This window comes from Carcharodon carcharias, chromosome 12, assembly GCF_017639515.1.
Source record: "Carcharodon carcharias isolate sCarCar2 chromosome 12, sCarCar2.pri, whole genome shotgun sequence".
Lineage (NCBI taxonomy): Eukaryota > Metazoa > Chordata > Chondrichthyes > Lamniformes > Lamnidae > Carcharodon > Carcharodon carcharias.
Window position 1 is genome coordinate 77064443 of NC_054478.1, and position 22972 is coordinate 77087414.

General features: G+C 43.9%; 2 protein-coding genes across 12 annotated transcripts in view; both read right to left on the reverse strand.

Moving 5' to 3' along the window:
- myo3b (myosin IIIB) overlaps positions 1–22972 on the reverse strand; it is a 661003-nt gene that overhangs the window by 18019 nt on the left and 620012 nt on the right. The gene's annotated exons all lie outside the window — the stretch shown is intronic.
- LOC121285044 (ATP synthase subunit g, mitochondrial-like) lies at positions 3065–5780 on the reverse strand. The gene is made up of 3 exons (XM_041201170.1): positions 5723–5780; positions 4867–5009; positions 3065–3388 (listed from the first exon to the last, which is right to left on the reverse strand). The coding sequence occupies exons 1-3, from the start codon at positions 5778–5780 to the stop codon at positions 3065–3067; spliced, it is 525 nt and encodes a 174-aa protein (XP_041057104.1).

Below are 22972 nucleotides of genomic sequence, written 5' to 3' on the forward strand. Positions count from 1 at the left end.
TCAGATTGTAATCACTTTCTTTGTATTTATAGAATACTACACATATTTGATTGTTAAAACTGCAAATTCAACTATAACAATCAGCCACATTTTATTTATTTTTCCATGCAACAAGATGAAGTTTACAGACTTTGAACTTTTAATCATTATCAACAAAAATCAAAATACTGCTTGTTAATAAGTTGATAATTATAGATTAGTTGCACAAAATTGATTTCTGTTGGTTTGTTTGTTTCTCATTGTGTTTTTCATCTGAAATTTCAGAATTTCAGCATCTCAGGAAGGATATATTAGGCATGGAGTGAATTCAATGCAAATTCACCAGAATGACATGGGGCTAAAAGGGTTGAACTATGAGGGCAGGTTGCATAAACTTGGTTTGTGTTCCATTGAATATAGAAGATTGAAGAATCATTTAAATGAAGTATCTAAAATGATAAAAGGTTTCAAAGGGCTGGATAAAAATAAATTATTTCCTCTGGTAGGGGAATTCAGGGTGAAGGACTTTAATCTTAAAATTAGAGCCAGGCCATTCAGGAGTGAAATCAGGAAGCACTTTTTCACACAAAGGGGAGTAGAAATTTGGAGCTCTCTTCCTTATAAGGCTGTGGATGCTCGGTCAATTGAAACTTTCAAGATTGAGTTTGATCAGATTTCTGTCAGGTAAGGATATCAAGAGATATGGAGCAAAGGCAGGTAAATGGGGTTCAGATAAGTCATGACCTAAATGAATGGCAGAACAACTTCAATGGATGAATGGCATCCTAAGTTCCTGGTCAATAATCTCTACCATAGAACTTAATTCAAAGCTCTTTGAAAATGTAAGCAAAAATCACTCTCAGGATTTCCTTTGTTGACTATATAGTAACATCTTCAAAAAACTCCAGAAAATTGGGTGAGCATGATGTGCCCTCCTGAATCCATGCTGGTTGCCCTTTGTGTTTTTCATTTGGTACTTTTCATTATTAATGGATCTGTATCAAATCTAGTGAACTTTTGAAATATAAAGATAAATTAATTTCTATCTTCAGTTTCTTTGAAACTTGTGTATGTATGCCTGGACATGGTATTTGCTTAACTTTAAGAACATGGTTTCATGTGGCTAAAAATTGGTCTGCATCCATTTTGGGCACTGGGACCATGATTCGCAATCCGCCTGTGCCCAGGACTCCTCACTTTCCAGATTATAGCATGCAGTTGAGTGCAACACATGCTATTGGCTGGCTGCACGTCCAATAGGGGGCCAAGCAGAGTGTAGGGCCAAGCAGAATGTGAGGCTAGCACATGCTCCAGCTAGCCTCCAGCTCTTAAAGACAGCCTGTCCCTCTTAAAGATGAGCTGCACTGACAGAAAAGATGCTGCTGCTGACTGCTACAATTGAAAATAAAGTAAATGGAGCACCAGGGCAGAGAGAGAGAGAGAGCAACCACCAGGATCATGGATACAGCACTGAAGGTCTCAGTCATAGAGGTCGACAGGGAGAGGCCATATTTTTATGGAAAGCTATCATGGATTGCCCTCTGAAGGGAATGGGAGCATGCTGGGAAGGTCAGTCAGGGAGGTCAATGCTGGGAACCTGGTGCCAAGAACCTGGCAGCAGTTCTGGAATAAGTTCATTACCTCAAGTAGGTGGTCAAGTTCAGTGAATGCATCTTCACATGACATTTCGTACCTACCACACCACCAACCTTTCACAGTGATCAATGCACCACACCTCTATCTCTCACTCATCAGCACACCCTTACACTCAGTATTCAGGTCTTACATTCACATACTCCATCTCACCTTCGCCTTTCACTGACACCAGCCTCAGACTGTCCCTTGCTGCCACCATATACATCCAACTATTCATCAGTGGCAGGCATATTATCCCAACACAGGGGAACACAATCACAGGCAATCTTTCAGGACAAGGTGGCATGAAGTGGTGAGGCATGCCTGCATCCCCTGAGTCTCACCAAAGAGGTGGTTCTCTGCATTATGAATCCAGCTGTGACAGAGTCCACTGCATCTGGCATCACTGAGAATACTGAGGGTGATGATATTTTACTGATTTATGCCCATTCTTAACTCCCACATCACCTTCATCCAGTTGTATGACATTTAATATAAGCTGCAGATGGTGTGACCATGGACCTATTGCTTTCCATCTCTACCCCTCTTTTCTCAGACCACTGCGCTCCTTCTGATTTTCTGCTTTCAGATACTTTTGAACTGCCTCTTGCCCAGTCATTGCCACCTCAAGCGGAAGAGAATGCGCAATAATGCATCACTGATGAAAAAACACAGATTAATTGATCTGACACTTGCAGCCACCAGTTCAGATACAGTCACTGCGCAAATTTCAGAGGCTAAATTAGACAGGATCTTTACATGGTGAGTCACTGGGCACAAGTGGATGCAACCAGGCCAGGGGAAAGGATAGCTCATATGCCAGCTCAGCAGGTGGCAAGCTTGCAGACAAATTCTGCTACAGGGGACTCAGATGAGAACTTTGATGGGGTGATATACTGGAGAACACGGAGATGCTTGGTGCATTGGCAAGCCTGTCAAACTGCCTCCTGTCACTGTCAAGGAAAAAGGAGGAGCCCAGCTCAAATGTGGCACAGGATGCTGTGCAGAGATTGGAGCACATCCTTTCCACTGTGGATGCGGTAGCCAATTCCATCGCACTTATGGACCCGCCTGTGATGCAGCATCTGGAGGCCGATGTCCCAGCTTCCACTGCAATACAAGCAGAAACCACCCAACATCTCAGTGCTGCAATGGGACCTCAGGTAAAAGTCAAGAGATCCATTCCAGCTGCCATGCAGGCTCAGGCTATTGCTATCTTGATTGTGGATCTCTGTGCTCAAAGGGCCATGCAGGCTCTTGTACCAGTCCAGCAATCTGTCCTCTGACAGATTAACAAGATTGTTAAGTATTGTTAATAATAGTTCCAGTGGCTCTGTGGTTAACAGCATTTGTGCTCCCTATTTTTTTTAAGTCCTAATAATGGCTTTATTTAATTTGAAATATTAATCATTCATTTACAATGGAATGCTGGTCCAACACAGGGTAGAGTTCAGACATTATATCCAATCAGGCTTCTTTGGCCAGTGACTTCGCCAATGTAAAACCACATCACAATTTCTGTGGCCACAAGTGTGTTCCTCAGGGCATCCTTTACAGTTATTTGTTTGTAACTCCCAGCCTTAAATGATGCCACAAGACCCTTGAAGCTTTCAACAGCCACTGGGATTTCTCCAGAAGTTGGAGGAGTCAGCTCCACTCGAGCATATTTCCAGAAGGTAGCCAGATGTGTTTTGGAGTAATTTGCAGCAGCCAGGGTGAGCTTGGGGCTGCCGGTCACCACGTTCTGCACCAGCCGCCGTGCCGCCAGACAGTCCTAATGTTGCCACCCATGCCAAGATGGTGCTGTCTGAAGGCAAGCCCTCAAGGTCCACAGCTCCTTCAGGGCATCCTAAAGGACCATTTGCAGTCTCTCCCAGGGAAAGTCAGGAACCTTCCATGAGCCTTGCAATTGTTGGTGGCTTTTAAGGCATGATCCTAGCCAAGGAAACTCTGTCATGAGGGGTCCCATATGGATGGTAAGGTGGAGAATGGTGCAGCCATGTTAGTGAAGGAGGGCAGGTTCTTTAGCTCAGCCTGCTGGCACGATCAGTGGCTCAGGAGCGGCTGGAGAATGGACCGCCGCCTGCGATTGGCCCCCGATTGTGATGTTACGCTGGTTGGCCAATTAACCGCCAGCCAGTGTGAAATGTGCGCTGAAATGGTCAGCGCTGCCGGGGTGTGAGAGGAGAAGGACGGGCACTAATGTAAGCTTGGGTGTGGGCGAACGCTGAATGATAGCTCCCTGAAGGCAGAGAGTTGCCTCAAGGAGCTGAAGACATCAAAACAATTAAATAAAGATTTTAAAATCAAGAAAAAATGTCCATGCATCACAATCAGTCATCTGAACATATACATGATGAAAATTCTGTCCATACATTTTTTTAAAATTTAATAACGGAATCCTCATCCCACTCTTGGATGAAGTTTCATCAAAAATGCAAAGTCTGCCTGGCAGATTCGCCTGTCCGCCAACCATAAGGTTGGACAGACTACAAAAAATCGGGGACAATTGGAACTTTAACAATTGTCTTCTTAATTGTCAATGGGCGCACTTCCGACACTTGCGCGCATCCGTCGACCAAAATATTGCACGAGCGTGGGATGGTGTTGGGACCCTCGCTTGATGTCATCTCATGCAATTTTGTGTCTGATCGGATTGGGCGTGGGCCCGCATGCTGACCTAAAAATTCTGCCCGGAAGTTCTCCCCTGGGAAATGGAGCCTGAGCAGCCACTCTTGGATATCCCATCGGGAATGCAGTGGTTCTTTCGATGTGACCTCCAGACTCCTGGTGACAAAGGCTGCACTCCCATGATGGTCAAGTTGTAGAGGATGCAGCAAACCTCCTTGAAGTTGGGGACACACTCTAGCATGTACTGTTATCCAGGCAGCAGATGTATTGCTTTTGCGCACTGATAGACTGATTCACGATGTTCCAGATGGCTCCATGGCTTTCATTATTGCTCGTTGTCCTGACAAGGTCGTGTGGTGGAGGGAGGGTTGTCACCAGTCTGGTATAGAGGGGATAGTCTTAGTCTGCAAGTAGCCACCCTCTGATTCACTTGGAGGCCCAAAGATGTCAGGCATGGCCAACTATGAAATGACTGCTGCCAGGCTAACAGGTATTCAGTGAGATTATGGTCTGTGCATGGTTGCATACTACTGCACATTAACAGAATCATAGCCCTTATAGTTCCTATATCTGTAGCCGTTTATATGGGGGATAGCAGAGCCATGTGTGTTCAACAATGACTTCCTGCATCATTGGGAAGCCTGCTGTCCTGGCAAAGCCGTGCTCCCTTTCATACTGCTTCTCAATGTAATCACTTCTCTTCTCAATAAGGGCTCCATCACCTCCTGAACGTAGCAATGGGAGATGTTGGCCATCACTCCTGCCTGGAATAATCCAGTTACATACAAGTTTAATACAACCATGACCTTTTCTGGCAACACCATCCTCCCCTTGATGTGAGGCTCCAGGTCCTGTTAAAGGAAGTGGCACAATTCTGTGACTACCTCTTTATTTTTCTGAGTCACCTCAGGCTTTGCTCCTAGTTGAGACGGAAGTATGAGAAGTTCTCATTGAAAACCCGTGGTGGAAAGGGCCTTTTGTGGAAGGTCCTCTTCCTCTCTCTTTGCAGAGCTTCCCATTTCTTTGTTGTGTTGCAGACCAAGGGGCACAGAAACTACAGCCCCATACCCTCCTGCCCTCCCTGATTGAATGTACTAGCTCACCAACAGTTTTCCAAAAGCAAGCCACAGTACTTTTCTACATCAGAAGCAAGTCAAAATTACCTCCCCTGCAAGTTGGATGGCTTTCCCATTAAATGACGCTTGTGGGGGATCTCCGCATACAGCTGAAAACATTTTCAGCTATGAGTGACTCACACAGACATTCCACTGTACAAGAGAGGGAAAGCTCAGAGATCACCTCATGCATTGTCACATCTGCACAATGCACATTTGAAAGACATGCATCAAATTCAACAGAATGGCTAACTGACGTCACATTTCGACCGTTCCTGAAGGTACTGGCACCCTTCCCAGCTTTAGGCACGTCACAGATCACACTGGAGGTAGCCAGTAGCGCAGCCTGTGCCATTTTATACCTTTGAGGTTCTGTAGTGCCAGCAGCAGCTGCATTACAGAGCCCAATTTCACTGCCATAATCTTGCTGTGGATAGTTCATGTGACAATGATGATGTTACAATTGGTTTCAGCTTTCTGAGAATCAGTCAAGTTTCTAGACCCTCACTGTGACAATTATCTGTTGTTGTCAAAATTACCTCACAATATTATTAGGGCACATTCAGTGGCAAGTGAACCAGGTTATACAATTAAAGAAATTCCTCCAATCAAAACAACAGTACTGTAATCTGCAGTTACACTGTAACTACTAGTCTCAAACCTTAATGTCAGTTCAATCCAGAAAATACTGTACTGTTTTTCCCAAATTCTGGGGGCAGGGTGAATTTGCCTTGGGTGATAACGCAAAATGGATGACTGCAAATTGGCAGCACATCTTACACCCTACTTGATTGTCTTTACCTTGGAATTTTACTGCCTCTGATTCTTCAGTCCAGGAAAATCTCTGCATTTGTTTGGTTACAAGCACAAGAGATGTTCTCACAGCATTTAAAAACTAAGATCTGTAAAATCGTTACAGCATGGTCCCAAGTGTAAAGCAGAATGTGCCTGCGGTGGAACTCTACTACTGACCACACTGAGGTTCATGGGTTAGGGCAGGATCTATAGGAATTAACCTTTGGTAAGATTGATTTGCATTTGCCAGACTCTACAAAAGCCAAAGGTAGCCAACTGGCCTGTGTGAGGGGGGTTCAGGAAAAACGATGTGGGTGCCCACTCAACCCAATGACAAAGATTCTCTTAATGAGAGACCAAGTTTACCTGCGCTGATTGTGCTTGGAGTCCCTATTTTAACAGCCTGAACATGAGAACTCCTGACATAGGGAGCTGAATTTTCGTAGCAGGTCGGAGGTGGGAACGGAAGTGGGTGTGGTGCGCCTGGAAGATTGTGCCCCAACCCCTATGTGCTGCAATTTTTGCAAAGGAGTCAGGAAGTGTTCAGCCACCTGAAAATGGTGGTGTAATCAAGCATTCAAACAAGCTAATTGTCAGCTTGTTGAAGTGCAGTTTGCAATTTTTAAGACGAGACATGGGAAATATGGAGGGTCTCAAGCCTGTCCATGAGGAGGACACATCACAATAGGAAGCTCGTCATGGATGCGGGTGCTACTCAGAACACTGTACAAGAGAGGGAAAGCTCAGGGATCACCTCATGCATTGTCACACTGGCCACCATGTGACCAATGCTCCCTGAAAGTTTGATCAGTGAGAGCTGGGGGAGAGCTGAAGAGTGAGCCACAGGGATCATGGGGGCATAACAGGGGACCTAGGAACACCCTGATAGTGCAGCTGGATGCAGGCATGGCCATTCCTGGAAATATGGATTAGCCACTCTAAATTGGAGATCAGCAGTGATGGGGAGTAGTCTCAGCAGCAGCAGAGGCAGACTTCTGGCCATAAGTGATGCAGAGGTGAGAAATGAGGGGCTGGGAGGCAAAAAGAGTGATACCCTCACAATAGGGCGTACCATTGAGATGTCAGAGTATCAACGCTGCAGAAGGCTACGCTTATCCAGGCAATTGATATCTGAGGTGTGTGCCCTCATTGATGAGCACCTCAGGCCTGGCAGATCTCATGGGCACATTGATTCGGGCACAGTCAAAGTATATTCCATTGAAAGGGAAAGGTAGGGCAAACAAACCCAGAGCTCCCTGGATGAAAAAGGAGGCAGATATTAGGATAAAAAAGAAAAAGTGTACTTACGACAGGTGCTAGGTAGAAAATACAATTGAGGACTAAGAGGAATACAGAAGTTTCAGAGGGGAGGTGAAAAAGCATATTAGAGAAGCAAAGAGAGATTATGAGTAAGGCCATAGTAGCTCTTAATATCTTCACATCTGGGCTTTTGAAGGGTTGGCTGCTGACCTAGGTGGCATTTCTCAACCAGCTGCCCGTCATCGCATAAGGCAAATCATGGATGTACCGTTCGAGAGGGCTGCCTCTTACATAGTGTTCCAAATGGATAGTGCAATGTCGGCAATGAGGGCAATGGGATTAATCTCAATGGCTGGATTCCCTCATGTATCTGTGTATGTGTGTATGTGTGTGTGTGTGTGGGGCGGGGGGGCTCATCGATTGCACCCATGTGACCATTAAGGTGCCAGTTGAAAAGTCAGGGGGATTCCTCAATAAGTAAGGATTTCACTTCCTAAATGTCCAGCTAATCTGTGACCACAAAAAGCACTTTATGCAGGTTTGTGCATAGATTCCTGGCGGTTGCCATGACTCCTTCATCCTCAGGCAATCCCGGATGCAGCAGTTCTTCATGGCACCTGAGAGACTCCATGGATGCCTGCTAGGGTACAAGGGATATCCCTTGACGAGATGGCTACTGACACCTATGTGGACCCTGCAATGGAGGCACAGAGGCCTATAACCAAGGCCATCTCATCACAAGGACCACTATCGAGCAGGCTATTGGGCTTCTGAAGATATGGTTCCAGTGCCTTGACTGGTGGTGGTACCCTCCAGTATCCTCCCTCAAGGGTCTCTTGCACTCTGGTAGCTTGCTGTGCTCTCCATAACTTGGCCCTCTAGAGATATATACCTTGAAGAGGGAGAAGCGGCTGCAGAACATTACATCGGAGGAGCAGCAGCATAAGGAATAGGTTGTGGGGGATGGTGCCCATGTGTTGCAAGGTACATCACAGGTCCCAATCTGCAGTCAAGATATTGATCGTGATGGTAGGGAAGCTCAGGCAACTCTAATTCAGGCACATTTCTCCTGATGGCATCTCATGCTGCAATGCTCTGATACTCGCCTTCATCTGAATGAGGATGCATTCTGCACACAAAGCAGAATACTTTCATTGCTTCCCATACTGAATGAAGCACAAGTCACCACCAGCCACACATTTAACCCAAGTACACACCTTTGTGGTGCTCCTCCATTTCTTTCCTCTTTTACCTTGATGTCATCAAAGATTGGGTGCATAAAAGTCAGGGTTCAAACAACAACATTTCCATTATACTGAGACCTTGGTACTTCACACATACATAGTGCATGTTGCCCAAGTGAACCACTAGGTGAAATAGAACTCTGCACTTGTGGATGCTCCAATGGTGTGCTACCCCTGTGGCTGGGGATGAGGTGGAGGCAACCTACTCAATTGTGTCTGCATGAGGCTATGATGATCATGGCAATCACCCTTGTCTTGGAGGTGCCACCTCCACAGGCTGTTCCACCAGTTTCAATGCAGGGCCTCTGTCACAGGGCCTGACTGAAACAGTGAGAGGAACCAAGGTGGCAGATGTTGATGTCAGTGTTCAGTGAGGGGTGGCCCCCTCAACACCATCACTGACTCCCTCAGCCTTTTCATGGACTGCTTGATCATCATTGGGAGCTACAAACTGGGGCGCAACAGGTCTCTGCAACATTAGCACCATTGACTGACCAATGCCACAGAATATTTCATATATTTTGTGTATGTCAGGGCTCGGTTCCAGCATTCACTGTGTGTGATGCCACATATCGTTCTCCACAAGGTTGACCACTCCTTCAATGGAATAAATCATGCACTCAAAAGCCTGAAACATAGTGATGTAGATATGAGGAATCTCTGTCCATGACTCCACTCTGCCTCGGTATACTCTGACATGTGCGCACATATCTCATGCTGCTGGTCCAGGAATACCCACCATGTGTGTGACACCAGAGGCTATGCATCTCCACCTAGCTAAGCAGTACTGTGTCTGTCCTCCATCCTCCAAGGGGGTCTGCCCATAGCTACCTCTGCTTCTGTCAATTCATCCTGCTCACTCATGAGAAGATAGTCAACCTGCACTACCATTCTGGGATTGCATGCAGCCCCACTGAGGTGGGTGTGCCTATGCTGGCAGACTGATGCGATGGTGCAGGCATGCTTGCTTCTTCTTCCTCTGAAGAGGAAAACAATGATGCCACTCTGGCCTGCATTGGCCAACTCTCCATTGGCCCTGTGGAAAACTGAAGAAGGTGGTGATGCTAAATCACTTCTGTCAGCAGCTGCTTCTGCAGGGCTGAAGCAGGCCACTAGAGATTATGCTTTGGCCTGGAGGAAACTGGGAAGATAGCAGCTTCCTCCCTGTCTCCTGGAGATGTTTGGATTATTTCACCAAGCTTGGACAGGCTCCCATCTCACCATTGCTCACTTCCTGATGCACTACCACCCTGGTTATGTCAAGAGCATCCTTCTCCATAGGCATCAGAATCAATGGATGGGGCACCTGAACAAGCCCTTTCCCTGGCATTGTGTGCTTTTTTGCAGGTCCAAAGTATGAGAGTTAGGACCCTAGTGTCCTCCTTCATTACTTTCAGTGGTGCTCACACATGCGATGTTACTGTCCTCAGTGTTGCCTCCTCCACTATTGCTAATGATCTGATCTTTGCCCACAGCTCATAATGTTCTTGGTACACGTTTTAATTTTTGGGTGGACAACATACCCTCAGGCTGCTCAGGTCATGAATATGTTTGTGATGACAGACCTGAAGGCCTGTCATTTGGTTGGAGAGTTACACTCATCTTGCCAATCACAGAAGGTCACTGAAGCACTTCTGATACTGTACCAAGTCCTCCTGGCAATGCTGCAGCTTCTCACTTCCTGAACCACCTCCAGCCATGCCTAGTTGGCCTGGCTGGCTGACCTTCTTCAGCCACTCACTGGAAATAGAACCCTCTATCTAGATGCAACCACCTCTAAAAGGACCACAAGGGTGACACCAGTGAGTTGTGGGGCTGCCCTTGCATGGGTTTCTGTCCTGCAGTTGGGCCACTGATCTTCTATTTTTTCCACTGCAAAATAAATTGGCAACCACAATAATGGCTACTGATTCCCGTTTACATTGGACCCTGCATGTTCCTCTTCCACTTACTTCCTGCCTCTGGTACCTCAAATAGATGGCAAATGCACCATTTCCTACTAATTGACCTTGGTGGACTTCAGGTGCCAATGAGGCTTGGACTCACAAATGTTCCCGACATCGAGGTCCTGACCGCAAAATGATAATACAGCCCAGGGAATCCCCATTGACATGGCAATGACATTGAATGGGTAGGTGAAGGCTGGGTTCAGTCTCTGTTGGGTCCTGACTGAGTTTTAGGCTATTCTAATGGGTTCCCAATGGAGTTACAGTAAAAGACTACTGGAACAGTCACGTAATCTAAGGGCCTGAAAATGAAGGTGGCAGTGTCAGGTTAGGTTCTCGCTCCGCATTTAATACTATAACTTTAGTGTTGAACTAATGTTAAAGTTGTACTGTAACCTAAAATAAATGGATATCACAGCAGAAGGAGCTGAGTAATTCTTAGTTAAGGGTGAGAAGTTTAGGCCATACGGGCACCATAATATAATTACATGATGTGCAGAAAGGCACAAATGAAATACAGAGGGGTACATGGACTGAACTACTTCCAACCAATGATGATGGAAGTAATTTTAACTTAAATAACCTGATGAGAAACTGATGTGATTAGGTCAGTCACCCATGTGGCACCATTTCTAATTTATTCTCCAAACATTTGAATTGAGAGCAAAATTGGATATGGTGTAAAGAGGGCAAATCCAATCTCTCAGTTACTGCTGGTTGAGTTAGGTTACATTACCCTGGATGTTTATAGATGTGAAATGCAACACAGTGTTAAACAAGGGAAAAAAATGCTGGAAAATTGTCCTAATTAGAAGTCAAGAGATAATTCTGCCACATATATTTCAGTTTATTGGTGAAATACATCTGAAATTCTCAGAGTTGAAGTTTTATAAAAGGAAAACAATTTGTCTCTCAATGAAAAAAGATCCATTTTAACCACTACGCAGTAAAAAACAATCTTAGGATATCTTAATGAATACAAAATTAGCTTCATCAGGGATGACTCCAATCCTGTCACCAAGTACCCATTACCCTAATTTATAGAACTGCAAAACCATGTAGGCCCCTTCAGTGCATTACGCTGCATTAAATCATGCCCTTAAGAATGTATGTAAACTTTGTAGATATTATAATAGAGAAACCTGCAAAAAATTGTATCTAGCTTTAGGTTGCTGACTGTTGGATCTTCCCAAAGGAAACTGAGTCATTGACTGGTACAGTACACTTGGGCCTGAATTTTTAGGTCAGTGGGCAGGCATGATTGGCAGGCCCTGGGTTGGCCGGGGAACAGACCATCACCGCTATCGGTCCCCAACTGTGATTTCATGCTGGCTGGCCAAATAACAGCCAGCCAACGTGAAACGCACGCTGAGAAGCTCAGTGCTACCGGGGTGGGGGCGGGGAAGAGGGTCAATGCAGGCGTGGGCCAGGGCTAAGAGGAAGCTCCCTGAAGGCAGGGAGCTGCCTCAGGGGGCAGAAGATCTGAAAAGACAAAAATAAAGATTTCAGAGGCTGAAAGAAAGTGTCTATGCATCATAATAAATCAGCTGAAAATTTAGCTACTGAAAATACTGTCCACAGAAATTTATTTATATTTTATTTAATCATGGAAACCTCATCCGGCCCATGGATGGGGTTTCATGAAAAATGTAAAGACCCCCTGGCTGATTTGCCAGTCTGCCAACCATAAGGTCGGAAGGAACAAGAAAAATTGAAGTCAATTGATCTGTTAATGGGCTTAATTGCCCTCTTAATTGTTGGCGGGTGTGATCCGACTTTTGTGTGCGCCTGCCAACCGAAATATCGTGCGAGCGTGGGATGATGTCAGGACACTTGCCCAAAGTCATCGTGCGCAATTTCACGCCGGATTGGGTCGGGCACCGCTCACCCGCCGAGCTAAAATTCTGCCCTAGCACATTTTAGGCAGAAAAAAATTGCGGCTGTTTCACCAGTAGCAAACATTTACAACCATTGCCAATGACACTTCTACCAAGTCTTCTTTCATGTTAGCAAAAGTACCTTATTTAGACTTCAGTATTGATGCTGAAGCCTGAAGTGTTGCTCAAAGCAGCATAATAATAAAAAGGTGCACGCTGGTTAACCCATGCAAAAAATAGAATTAAATGTTATGGCTCAACATGTTTGATTGTACTGCCGGTGTAATTGTAGTAAATATGTGCTAAATAGTTTTAAAACAATTAAAATGATGGGGACTTGAAATCCACAAACATGATTTTTAAATTTAAAACATATTGTATATAAATTAATTTTAACTAATATTTATTTATTTTATAGGTTGTTTTCAATTTTTAGATATTTGGCAAAACAATAATTTGATTGCTTATTTGTTTTGTTTAAATTGCACTAAAAGTCACTGCACATAATCTTTCCAAACTGTTACTAACTTAGACTTAAATGGCTAAAAGAGACAGCTGGTCACACCATCTGTTTAAAGATTTTAGGGGCCAAAAGAAACAGGTTACACCTTTAACCAAGCCAACTCTTTCTTTACCCCCTTCTACTGATAGCCCGCAGTGGGCTAATCTAAATTTCACGCTCTGATTTATTGAGACACTCCTACAGCTCCTGCCACAGACTCAGCTGCCATAGACATACTCCTCCCAATTTCCATTCTTCTTTCACCTCTGCCAAAATTACCTCCCTTTTCCAATAGTCAAATAAAGACAGGGAAATTGTTGTAGATCTTTGAAACATTTATGTTGGATAAGTAATGGATTTACTACATAGCGCATACAGGAACATGCCTGACAAACCTATCAGACCAGAAACGATACATTTATTCTTGTAAATGGTTATCATTTTAAGTTCCTGAGCTTTCTTCTTTTCACTATTGTGTCAATGCAAATGAAAGGCAATTCAAATGTGTGAAAAGAGGATTAGGATGCAACAAATTGCAGGTGTGAGGAAGCTGAAACAAAAGACACAACACCCTAATGGCATTTCATGTCATTAAAAAGTCTTTGATGCTTCGATTCTATTCTCTTTCACTTTTATTCCTTACTTCTGAACCTTGGTTTTTTTTATTAACATGACCTGTTTAGGAATATATTTTTGCATATCTCTTTAAACAACTGTAATTTAACGCATCTGTTTGCTGTTGCTGCCACTTTAGTTTCCTTGGTATCAAGCATTATCATAGTTTGGAATGGATAAAGCCACTAAGAAAGCATTAGTAATCTTTTATTTATACTGAAAAGGAAGTGAAATGAAAAAGTGTTTCAGACCTGAACTTATTGCTTTATACTAAACAGATCAGAATTGTATATTGCAATTGCCTGAGAAAAACAGATCATGCTGTCGAAATATAACATGAGGTCCACATTAGTCAGTGACTAAATTTGCCACAAAGTGTAAGAAACATAAAACAGCAGACTGATAGACCTATTTGTTCCTTTCCTTTGTTCATATGGTTACCAGGCCACACAGGCAGGAAGTCATTTTTCTGAAAAGCTTGGCCCCAGGTGTTCCCAATAACCGGTTCAATAAGGCTCTGATGATCTGCTTATCACGAGTTACTGAGGCACGTCAGCGTAGTACATATCTGTTAATACAGGCTCACAGATATGTATGGATTATAAAGAGCTGTGAATGGTGGGCCCTGGTAGTAATAACTTGAGACATAGTCAATCATCAAATGACTAAAAATAAACCAATTAAGCACCCAAAGTTATAAATTTATAGGCTGTAACTAGCGATCTGCAGCTTCAGTTTTAATACCTTATGTTTTCCAGGAATTTTTCAACGATTATTTTCTAAAACATTCAAAAATCAGCAAGAAAAATAGAATAGATAAAAGTTTGGATGAAACAGAAAGAACAACTGTGATTTTTCTACTTGAATTAACAAAAACAACATACAACTGCAAGTACCTTAGAGCTCCTACACCAGTTTCTGGTTTCTAACAGAACACGAAAATCTCTTGGGGTTCTTGCAATTTGTATGTTGCACATTGATCTTCTGTTTTCTTCTCATGTTATCATGTGACTATTTAAGCTAATTGAAGTGCATATGCTTCAGGAGACAGAATTATTTTCAGTACATGAAGGGCGCACTTTCAAACAGAAAATAACAATATAGAAAAGAGAAGAAAATTATTAAAATGAGTGACTTGAACAACAATTTATATTTATAAAGCACTTTTAATGTAATAAAATGCCCCTAAGTGCTTCAGAGGAGTGTTATAAAGCAAGATTTAGCATGGAGCCACATAAGACAGGTGACCAAAAAGCTGGGGTAAGTTTTAAGGAGTATGTTAAAGGAAGGAGAGGAAGAGAAGTGGAGAAATTTAGGGAAGGAATTCCTTGGATCAGGGCCTTTGCAGCTGAAGGCATGGCCTCCAATAATGGAAAAACTGAAATTAACAATCTCTCTTTCCTCCTTTAAGACATTCTTTAAAACCTATCTTTTTCACAAAGCCCTTGATCATCTGCATTAAGGAGTTGGAACCTCAGCACAGGTTCAACCAGGACACCAATGATCAAACAGTCTGATCCATTTTGAGAAAGTTGTTGGAAGACTAATGGAGCTAGTGGAGAATACGGCAGGTTCGATGGAAGTTGTTTTGGTATTCCCAAATTTAACTGAAGCAAGTTAAAACTCATTAAAGACTGGATGTTGGACAAGAAATCTAACAGCATAGATATAGTGAACGGTTTGTGAAAAGTAGAGGATGAAAGACAGTGCTGCACATCATCAATATACATGTGGAAGCTGACCACATTACTTTGGATGATGTTGTCATGGAGCAATGACTAAATGAGTAAGACGAGGGAGCCAAAGATAGATTATTGGGGTCTCCAGAGGTGATGGTGTAAAGACTATTAGAGTTATAAGTGGAAATAAGGGAAGGCAGACCAAGGAGGAGGACAACTGAAGAGAAATGTTGTAGAAGGACAGTATTGTCAACTGTGGCCTGGATTTTTGCTCCTGAGTGAGGAGCACAGAGCTGGGATATTTCTAGGTTGTGCAAACTTGACCCAGGAGAAAGTGGCCCGGAATGTTGGATATTCATTCTAAGGTGGCAGGGTTTCCTGGGAGTTTGCCAAGGTGACCCCAGAATGAATGTGGAGGATGCTGGGTGTGGAGGCGGACTGGCGAAAGGCTGACCTCAGTGCTCTGGCTCGGTGTTGAAGTTGTTTTACAAAACAGAAAACATAGAACAGTCCTCCAGCCCTCACACCCCACACACTCCCCATGCCAATTCATGCCATCTCAGGCCCCCACCCACCCCCCCATGGCCTCCCATACCCTCCATGCCAACCTATGCCCCCATCCATTGCCTATGTCCCTTCATATCCTCCATGCCAACCTATGTCTCCCACACACTCCCGTGGCTCTTCATAGCTCTTGTGGGAACATGTTAGAAGCTATTATTAACGTTATAGCAGGCCACTTAGAAAAATTCAAGGCAATCAGGCAGAGTCAACATGGTTTTGTGAAAAGGAAATTATGTTTAACCAACTTATTGGAATTCTTTGGAAGAATCACATGTGCTGTGGATACAGGGGAACTGGTGGATGTACTGTACTTAGATCTCCAGAAGGCACTTGATAAGGTGCCACGTCAAAGGTTATTGAGAAAAATAAATCCGCATGGTGTAGGGGGTAACATATTTGCATGGATAGAAGATTGGTTAGATAACTGGAAACAGAGAGTCGGCATAAATGGGTCTTTTTCTGGTTGGCAGGATGTAATGAGTAGTGTGCCACAAGTATCAATGCTGCGGCCTCAACTTATTATAATTTACATAAATGACTTGGATAAAAAGACGAAAGCTATGGTTACTAAATTTGTTGATGATATAAAGATAGGTAGGAAAGTAAGTTGCGAAGAAGACATTAGGAGGTTACAAAGGGATATAGATAGGTTAAGTGAGTGGGCAAATATCTGGCAAATTGAGGAGAATGTGGGCAAATGTGAAATTGTCTATTTTGGCAGGAAGAATATTACCTAAATGGTGAGAGATTGCAGAGCTCCAAGGTGCAGTGGAATCTGGGTGTCCTAGTGCAAAAAGTTAGTATGCATGTTAGGAAAGCTAATAGAATGTTTTCGTTTATTGTGAGGGGAATTGAATACAAAAGTAAGGAGGTTATGCTTTGGTCATACAGAGCATTGGTGGGACTACATCTGGACTACTGTGTACAATATTGGCCTCCTTATTTAAGGAAGGATGTAAATGCATTGGAAGCGGTTCAGAGAAGGTCTGCTAAACTAATACCTGGAATGGGTGGGCTGTCTTACGAGGAAGGGTTGAATGGGTTAGACTTGTGACCGCTGAAGTTTAGAAGAGTAAGGGGCGACTTGACTTTCTCCTAGAGGGTCATAAGTCTTTGGAGTCTCTTCCTCAAAAGGTGGTGGAAGCAGGATCTTTGAATATTTTTAAGGCAGAGGTAAATAGATTCTTGATAAGCAAGGGGGTAAAAGATTATTGGGGGTAGGCGGGAATGTGGAGTTGAAGCTACAGTCAGATCAGCCATGATATTATTGAATGGTGGAGCAGGCTCGAGGGGCCGAGTGACCTACTCCTGCTCCTAAGTCAATGTATGTATGTATGTGTCAACTTAGTGCCAACGTGTGCCAACCCATGCCCCCACCATCCTTTTCCCTTACAGCTACCATGACAACTCACCCAGTATCTACCATGGGCAGATCTCAGGGCCCATGCTGAGATTAAATAAAATAAAGTTCCAAGTGTTTATTGCGAACTAATTTTTTTTTTAAAAAAACACCCATTCATAAAAAAACATTTACTACATTTACATTCCTTCAACTATACATTATCCCTTATAACCACAAACATTTCATTCAATTGCACAATCCCTTATAAAAACAAGCATTGGAATTCATAGTATCATTTCAAAGAGTCTAAATCACTTGGAGCTGTCAACCATCTGTGAAATGGCAGGCACCCTACTGTGATAATGAACATTATGAAGTCAGTCACATAGCATTAATCCAGTAATGATAATCCTAAACCTTATGTCAACAGTGAAATAGCAAGTAATTATTTTAACACCCCAAATTATTTTTTCAAAGAGTTAAAGGGCAGGAGTTTTAAATACCTTTTAGCTCCCTTTGACAGTTCATCTTGACACTTTGATAGTTGTCTTTGACAGTACCAATGAGCTTCACAGTTTCAATTAGTTTATAAATTTTTTACGCACATTCATGCCTAATTTTTGAAAATCCCAAAGGGCACCTTTCCTCTTCCAAAGGGCACCTTACTACTCCCAAAGCTCTTCCAAAGGGCACCTTAGCACTCCCAAAGCTGCCCAGGTCTATATCCAAAGGAGTACCTCACCTCTCCAATAGGGTACCCTGGCTACCTGACTATCCAAACAAATCCACAAAGTTCAAACCTGCTCCTACCAGTTCTAATCTGCACACATTGGGTTTCAGACACCTCTCAAACCAAAAATCACATGAGTGGAGGCAGCTGCTGACTTCTGTGGGCAGCTGCCTCCACGAAATGTGCATGCATGAGTCCCAACCCGGGTCAATTCCCGTTCCCGCAAAAATGGTAGGTGCAATGTTCAGGACGGGACTCCCGGATTTGGGCCTCTTCCGCTACTTTCGCCATGATGGGGAACCTCTCCAGCATTGTGAAAATCCAAGCCTCTGTCATTGACTGCAGGGCGATCAAGGGGAACGAAAAGAAATAATGCACAGAAATACACATGGCAATCATTTAAAGGAAATTCATTACTCTCTATCCATGTTTTCCATTTTTTTTGCCACCTATCCTTTTAAAATTCTTCAATTCAACTTTTTGAGCTTCCAATTTTTAGCATTCTTCAATTTTTCCACCTTGAGGGGAATTACTGTTTGCTCAGCCTCTCCATTCTGCCTGACCTGAAGCTCTCCTAACCTCTGAGCCCAGCGACATGCTAAGGTCCTGCCTGTTCACTGTTTCTGCTCTTGGAGGTTCAAATCTACCTCACTGAGCACGCTATGGAACTGAGAGAGGGAAATTAAATGCAGGAGTAAAGAAGAAGAAAGACACACATTTGTATAATGTTTTTATCACACCACAAAGCATTTTACTAACAATGTTTTACTTTGAAGGTAGGCAACAATTATGCAGGCTGTGTAGATTTTGAAGTTGATTCAGGAGAGAACATAGAAACAGGTAAGGGTATAAAAGATCACAAGAAATAAAGCAAATAAAATACAAAATATAAAAAGACACAAAACCAATATGATTGAAGAAGGTGTGTGATAGATATATACAAAGAGAAAAAAGAAAAGACAAAATGATACAAACACACATGGCTGGCTGAGTTTTCTCAGCCCCATGGAGAGGGGTTTTGTAGCAGAGGGTCGGGAAAGTAGCAGAAAACCCTGTTGGGACTAACCTCTAGCCAATTTTCCCAGGGAGGACTGCCAGGGGAATTAGCAGCCGGCTCCATGAAGGCAGACAACCAATAGCTCCAATTAAGTGCCCAGCAAGGGCCATTATCACACACCAATAGAAATTTGCTAGCAACAGATGGGCTCCCAGCTGAATCTGGAGCCCATAAACTGATAGAAGTGGCTTTCTGGTAGCTGGCCAGAGGTCAAATGGAGACTCATCTCAAACACCCAAAGACAGAGTCGCAAAACTGAAATGGCCATGGCTGCAATCATTCCTATAGAGGAGATATCCCTCCACAGTAAAGGCCCTATCATCTCTGGGTCTTTCTTTTAAAGACATGTTCATCAGACATCCGAGGGAGCCTCCATTTTGAGGCGTCCTCACAATCTCCTACCTCTCTCAGCAGTGTCCATCTCACATAATAGACAGCCAGCCATCCAATGTTGCAGGCCCTCTCATTGGGCCTGCTGTAGTTAATGGATGGCGAACATGGAGGCAACCAATTCACAGGCTGCCTGATGTAAAGTTGCTCTGGTAGGCATGTCACATGCAGGCTTGGGGCCCACATATGTTTCTGTTGTCAGGGCCTCAGCGCTTACAGGCAAACTCAGCCCACAGACACAGGAACTGTAGGTGGAATTCAACATTTGCGATGGGGTTCGAGCCTGCTGGCTGAAGAATCGGCAGGAGCCCCAGGTCACCTCTGATGAAGAAGGTCCCCAATTATTAAGTGCCATCAAGTACTTAATTGGCCTTCCTGGGATTAAGGACCCTGGTGGCAGAAATTCCGCCTCCCAAGACCTGTCTGCCAATTAGAGGTGGGGTTTCTGCCATTGCCCGTAAGGGCCACCAGGATCGGTGGCAGCTATTGGCAATGCACCCAATTAAGGCCCAGGATCACTGAGGGACATCGAGCCAAAAGTAATTGAGGGTGGATGGGGGCCATACGGTGGGGTCACAGAAGAGGGGAGAGAGCGGCTCCCCCGCATTACCCGATGCTGGGTCCCCGATCGGACATTGTGCATTCGAATGAGGGAGCCCCCCCTCCCCCGACCCCGGGAGCCTGCAAGCAATCACGATGGTGTTTGCTTTCCAGGCTCCACATGTGGTGACTCCCTCACCTGCCACTGTTTGAAACCCAGTGGTGGTTGAATGAGACCCTTAAATTGGCATTAATTGCCCACTTAATAGGCCTCAATTGACATGTGGGTGGGAAAGCTTTCCCCAAGCCTTCCCACCCCAGATTCAATTTGGCACCCTCTCATCTGATTAAATGTCCTCGCTTCCAAGCTCACCTCCCCGGGGGGCATTAAATTCTGCTCTGTGTGATAGACATACAGAAAAGAATGGAGACAAAAGGGAAGAATAGGTTTAAGCAACAGGAAGACAAAATGAATGAGAAAGATTCAATGACAGGTAGATTCAGAGAAGACTAGAAAAAGTGATTTATAATTTCCTTTTGACATTATAGATGGGTTAATATCAGCAATAAATTAGAATTTATTGGAAGATCTAGGCTTACATCAGACAGAGGCAGAGTGAGAGCAAAAAGAGCAGAAGCGAGCAGAAAGACAGCGAGGGTGAAATTGTACCTCACCATCTGTTTTTCAGACACAAAGATGTTCAACAAACCTACCAATTTCTGATGCTGATCATAATGTGATATGAATGTACAAGAACTGTGTTGCTGTGCCTGACCTACTCAAGCAGAAAATGACACGCGATAAATCACTCGTGCGATACTCCGGTTGGTGGGCGCATGCGGGAGTTGACAGCGCGCCCGTCAGAAATTAGCAGGCTTATTAAGGCCATTAATGTAATAATTAAATGCACCTTTTTGTTGCCCGTCCAACCTTACAGTTGGATTTTTTATGAAACCTCATCCATGGGCAGGATGAGGTTTCCAACAGGATTTATAAATAAAATAAAAATGTCTAAATCTTATTTGTAATATGTCCCTGCAGAGTCACATGATGGGATATGTTTTTAACAGTTTAAAATTTTTTTTAATGTTTTTAAAATTCTTCAGTGTGCACATTTGCTCACATGTGAAAACCTCTGCGCTTGCCCTCCTCATGCCCCCATCCCGGCAGCGCTCAGTGTTGCAGCGCGTGATGCATGCTGGCTGACCTCTAATTGGTCAGCCAGCATGAAATCGTGGTCGGGGCCCGATCACGGGTGGCAGTTGGTTTTGCGACCACTCCTGCGCCCGCCCACCGTGCCCACTTGATGAGGTAAAAATCCTGCTCGTGCTGTGCATGCTGCACTGTTTTTTTGGGCTGTGAAGTAGCCAACCTACAAGTCCATAAAGATGTCTCTAGTGGCTGCTATCAAAAATGCAAGTAAAAGCTTCTCACTTAGATGAACGTGGAGCCAGTAGTAGTAGGACTTCACTTCACATTGAAATTGCGGGCTGCAGTAGGTCACCACTTGCTCCTCCACCCCGCCAGATTTAGCGGTGGGTCAGATGCCAATATCCCCATGATCGATCTTCATCTTTATCACCTTCTTGGGATATAACTGGTGTCCTTAGCAGCTGGTTGCATCCCGAAAACACTGGTGTACCAATTCACTTACTTTTGTGCATGATTACCCAGATTGAGTATGAACCAATTTTTAACCCAGTGAGAAGCAGAGAGAGATAAGAACAATTAGACTGGAAATGGGGAGGCAGTGCTGTGAAAATGGTAGGGAATGACCTACCTCTCCTATGCTGCCTTCGCTGCAGCAATATTCACTGGGGCTTACCACCAGACAGCTGGAGTGGCCTCAGAATCAGGAGATAGGTCCATTTAAAATGGAAATCAAAATTCGATAATGTCAATGGAACCCTGATTGCCATTTTTGGACTGAATTAAAGGTGCACCATATATACTTCAAAAACTATCTCTTAGCGACCTGACTTGACCAGTATGCTGAAGGCAAATTTCTCTTCCTTTTTATGGGAAGAGCAGGAGTGAGTGCTCTTCCAAGTTCCATACATCCAGCCTTGTTTACTGCTGCTTTGGCTGCCCTCCCTCATCAAACATCAGGGTTTCCCCAACTGACCTACCATTTGGGCCCAGAGCCCAATTGGGCTGCCTGATATTATGGCAGCCCAGAGCTGGTGGGCTATGCCTGGGTCCTTGAACTTTGGCTACAACCTATCACTCAAAATCAAATGAAGTCCAAGACTCAAAATGGGCCTAACTTCCCACTGAGCATAACAGCTGGCAAGTTCCACTGGTCAGCCACCGGAAATCATAGAATGGTAGAGCACAGAAGTTGGCCGTTCGACCTGTGGTGTCCATTTTGACTCTCTGCAGGAACAACTCAGTTGGTCCCATTCCCCCGCCTTTTCCCCAATGCCTTGCAAATTTTTTCTCTTCAGGTAATTCTCTTTTGAAAGCAATAATTGAATATGCATTTATCACGCTCTCAAGCAGCACACTGCAGATCCTATCCCCACATTGCATAAAAACATTTTCCTGTTGCATTTGGTACTTTTGCCACTCTCCCATTGGGATCAGCTTCTCCCTATCTACTCTGCCCAAAGCCCTAATGACTTTGAACACCAGGGGAAAAATTAATTCCTTAGAATAGGAATCAAGCTGTGAAGAAAGCTATTTAAAAAGGGGAGAGAAAGAGATACTCATACAAGTTTTATTTTTTTTTCTACGACCTGCATTGTGTAACTTAAGTAAATTTTTAATTTAAAAAAATCACAATGAAACTTGCAAAGTAGTTATTAAAATTTACGCTAATTTAGCAGGACTGTTAATAGCAACAATTGCACTTTAGAATCCATATGACTTATTGCAGCACAGTTACAATTTCATGTACGGCTGTGTGGTTCACCTATGCATTTCTCTTATGTGAAGTTCCTGTGCGCAGCTGTTGCATCACAAAGAGGTACACAGCCAATCAGGGAGAAGAGAAAAGACTGCCTCGGAAATATGAGAGAAGTTGGCTTGGCTGGTTCTTCAACGAAGGAATTTTGTATGGCATGGGGAG

What these genes read in the sequence shown, in the direction of transcription:
- LOC121285044 (XM_041201170.1), bottom strand. Translation starts at nt 5,780, where the DNA reads ATGGCAGTGAAATTGGGCTCTGTAATGCAGCTGCTGCTGGCACTACAG. An exon ending in GGCACTACAGAACCTCAAAG is followed by an intron (nt 5,010 to 5,722) that starts GTATAAAATGGC and finishes GGATTATTCCAG; the next exon opens with GCAGGAGTGATGGCCAACAT. An exon ending in GCTTCCCAATGATGCAGGAA is followed by an intron (nt 3,389 to 4,866) that starts GTCATTGTTGAA and finishes TGGCAACATTAG; the next exon opens with GACTGTCTGGCGGCACGGCG.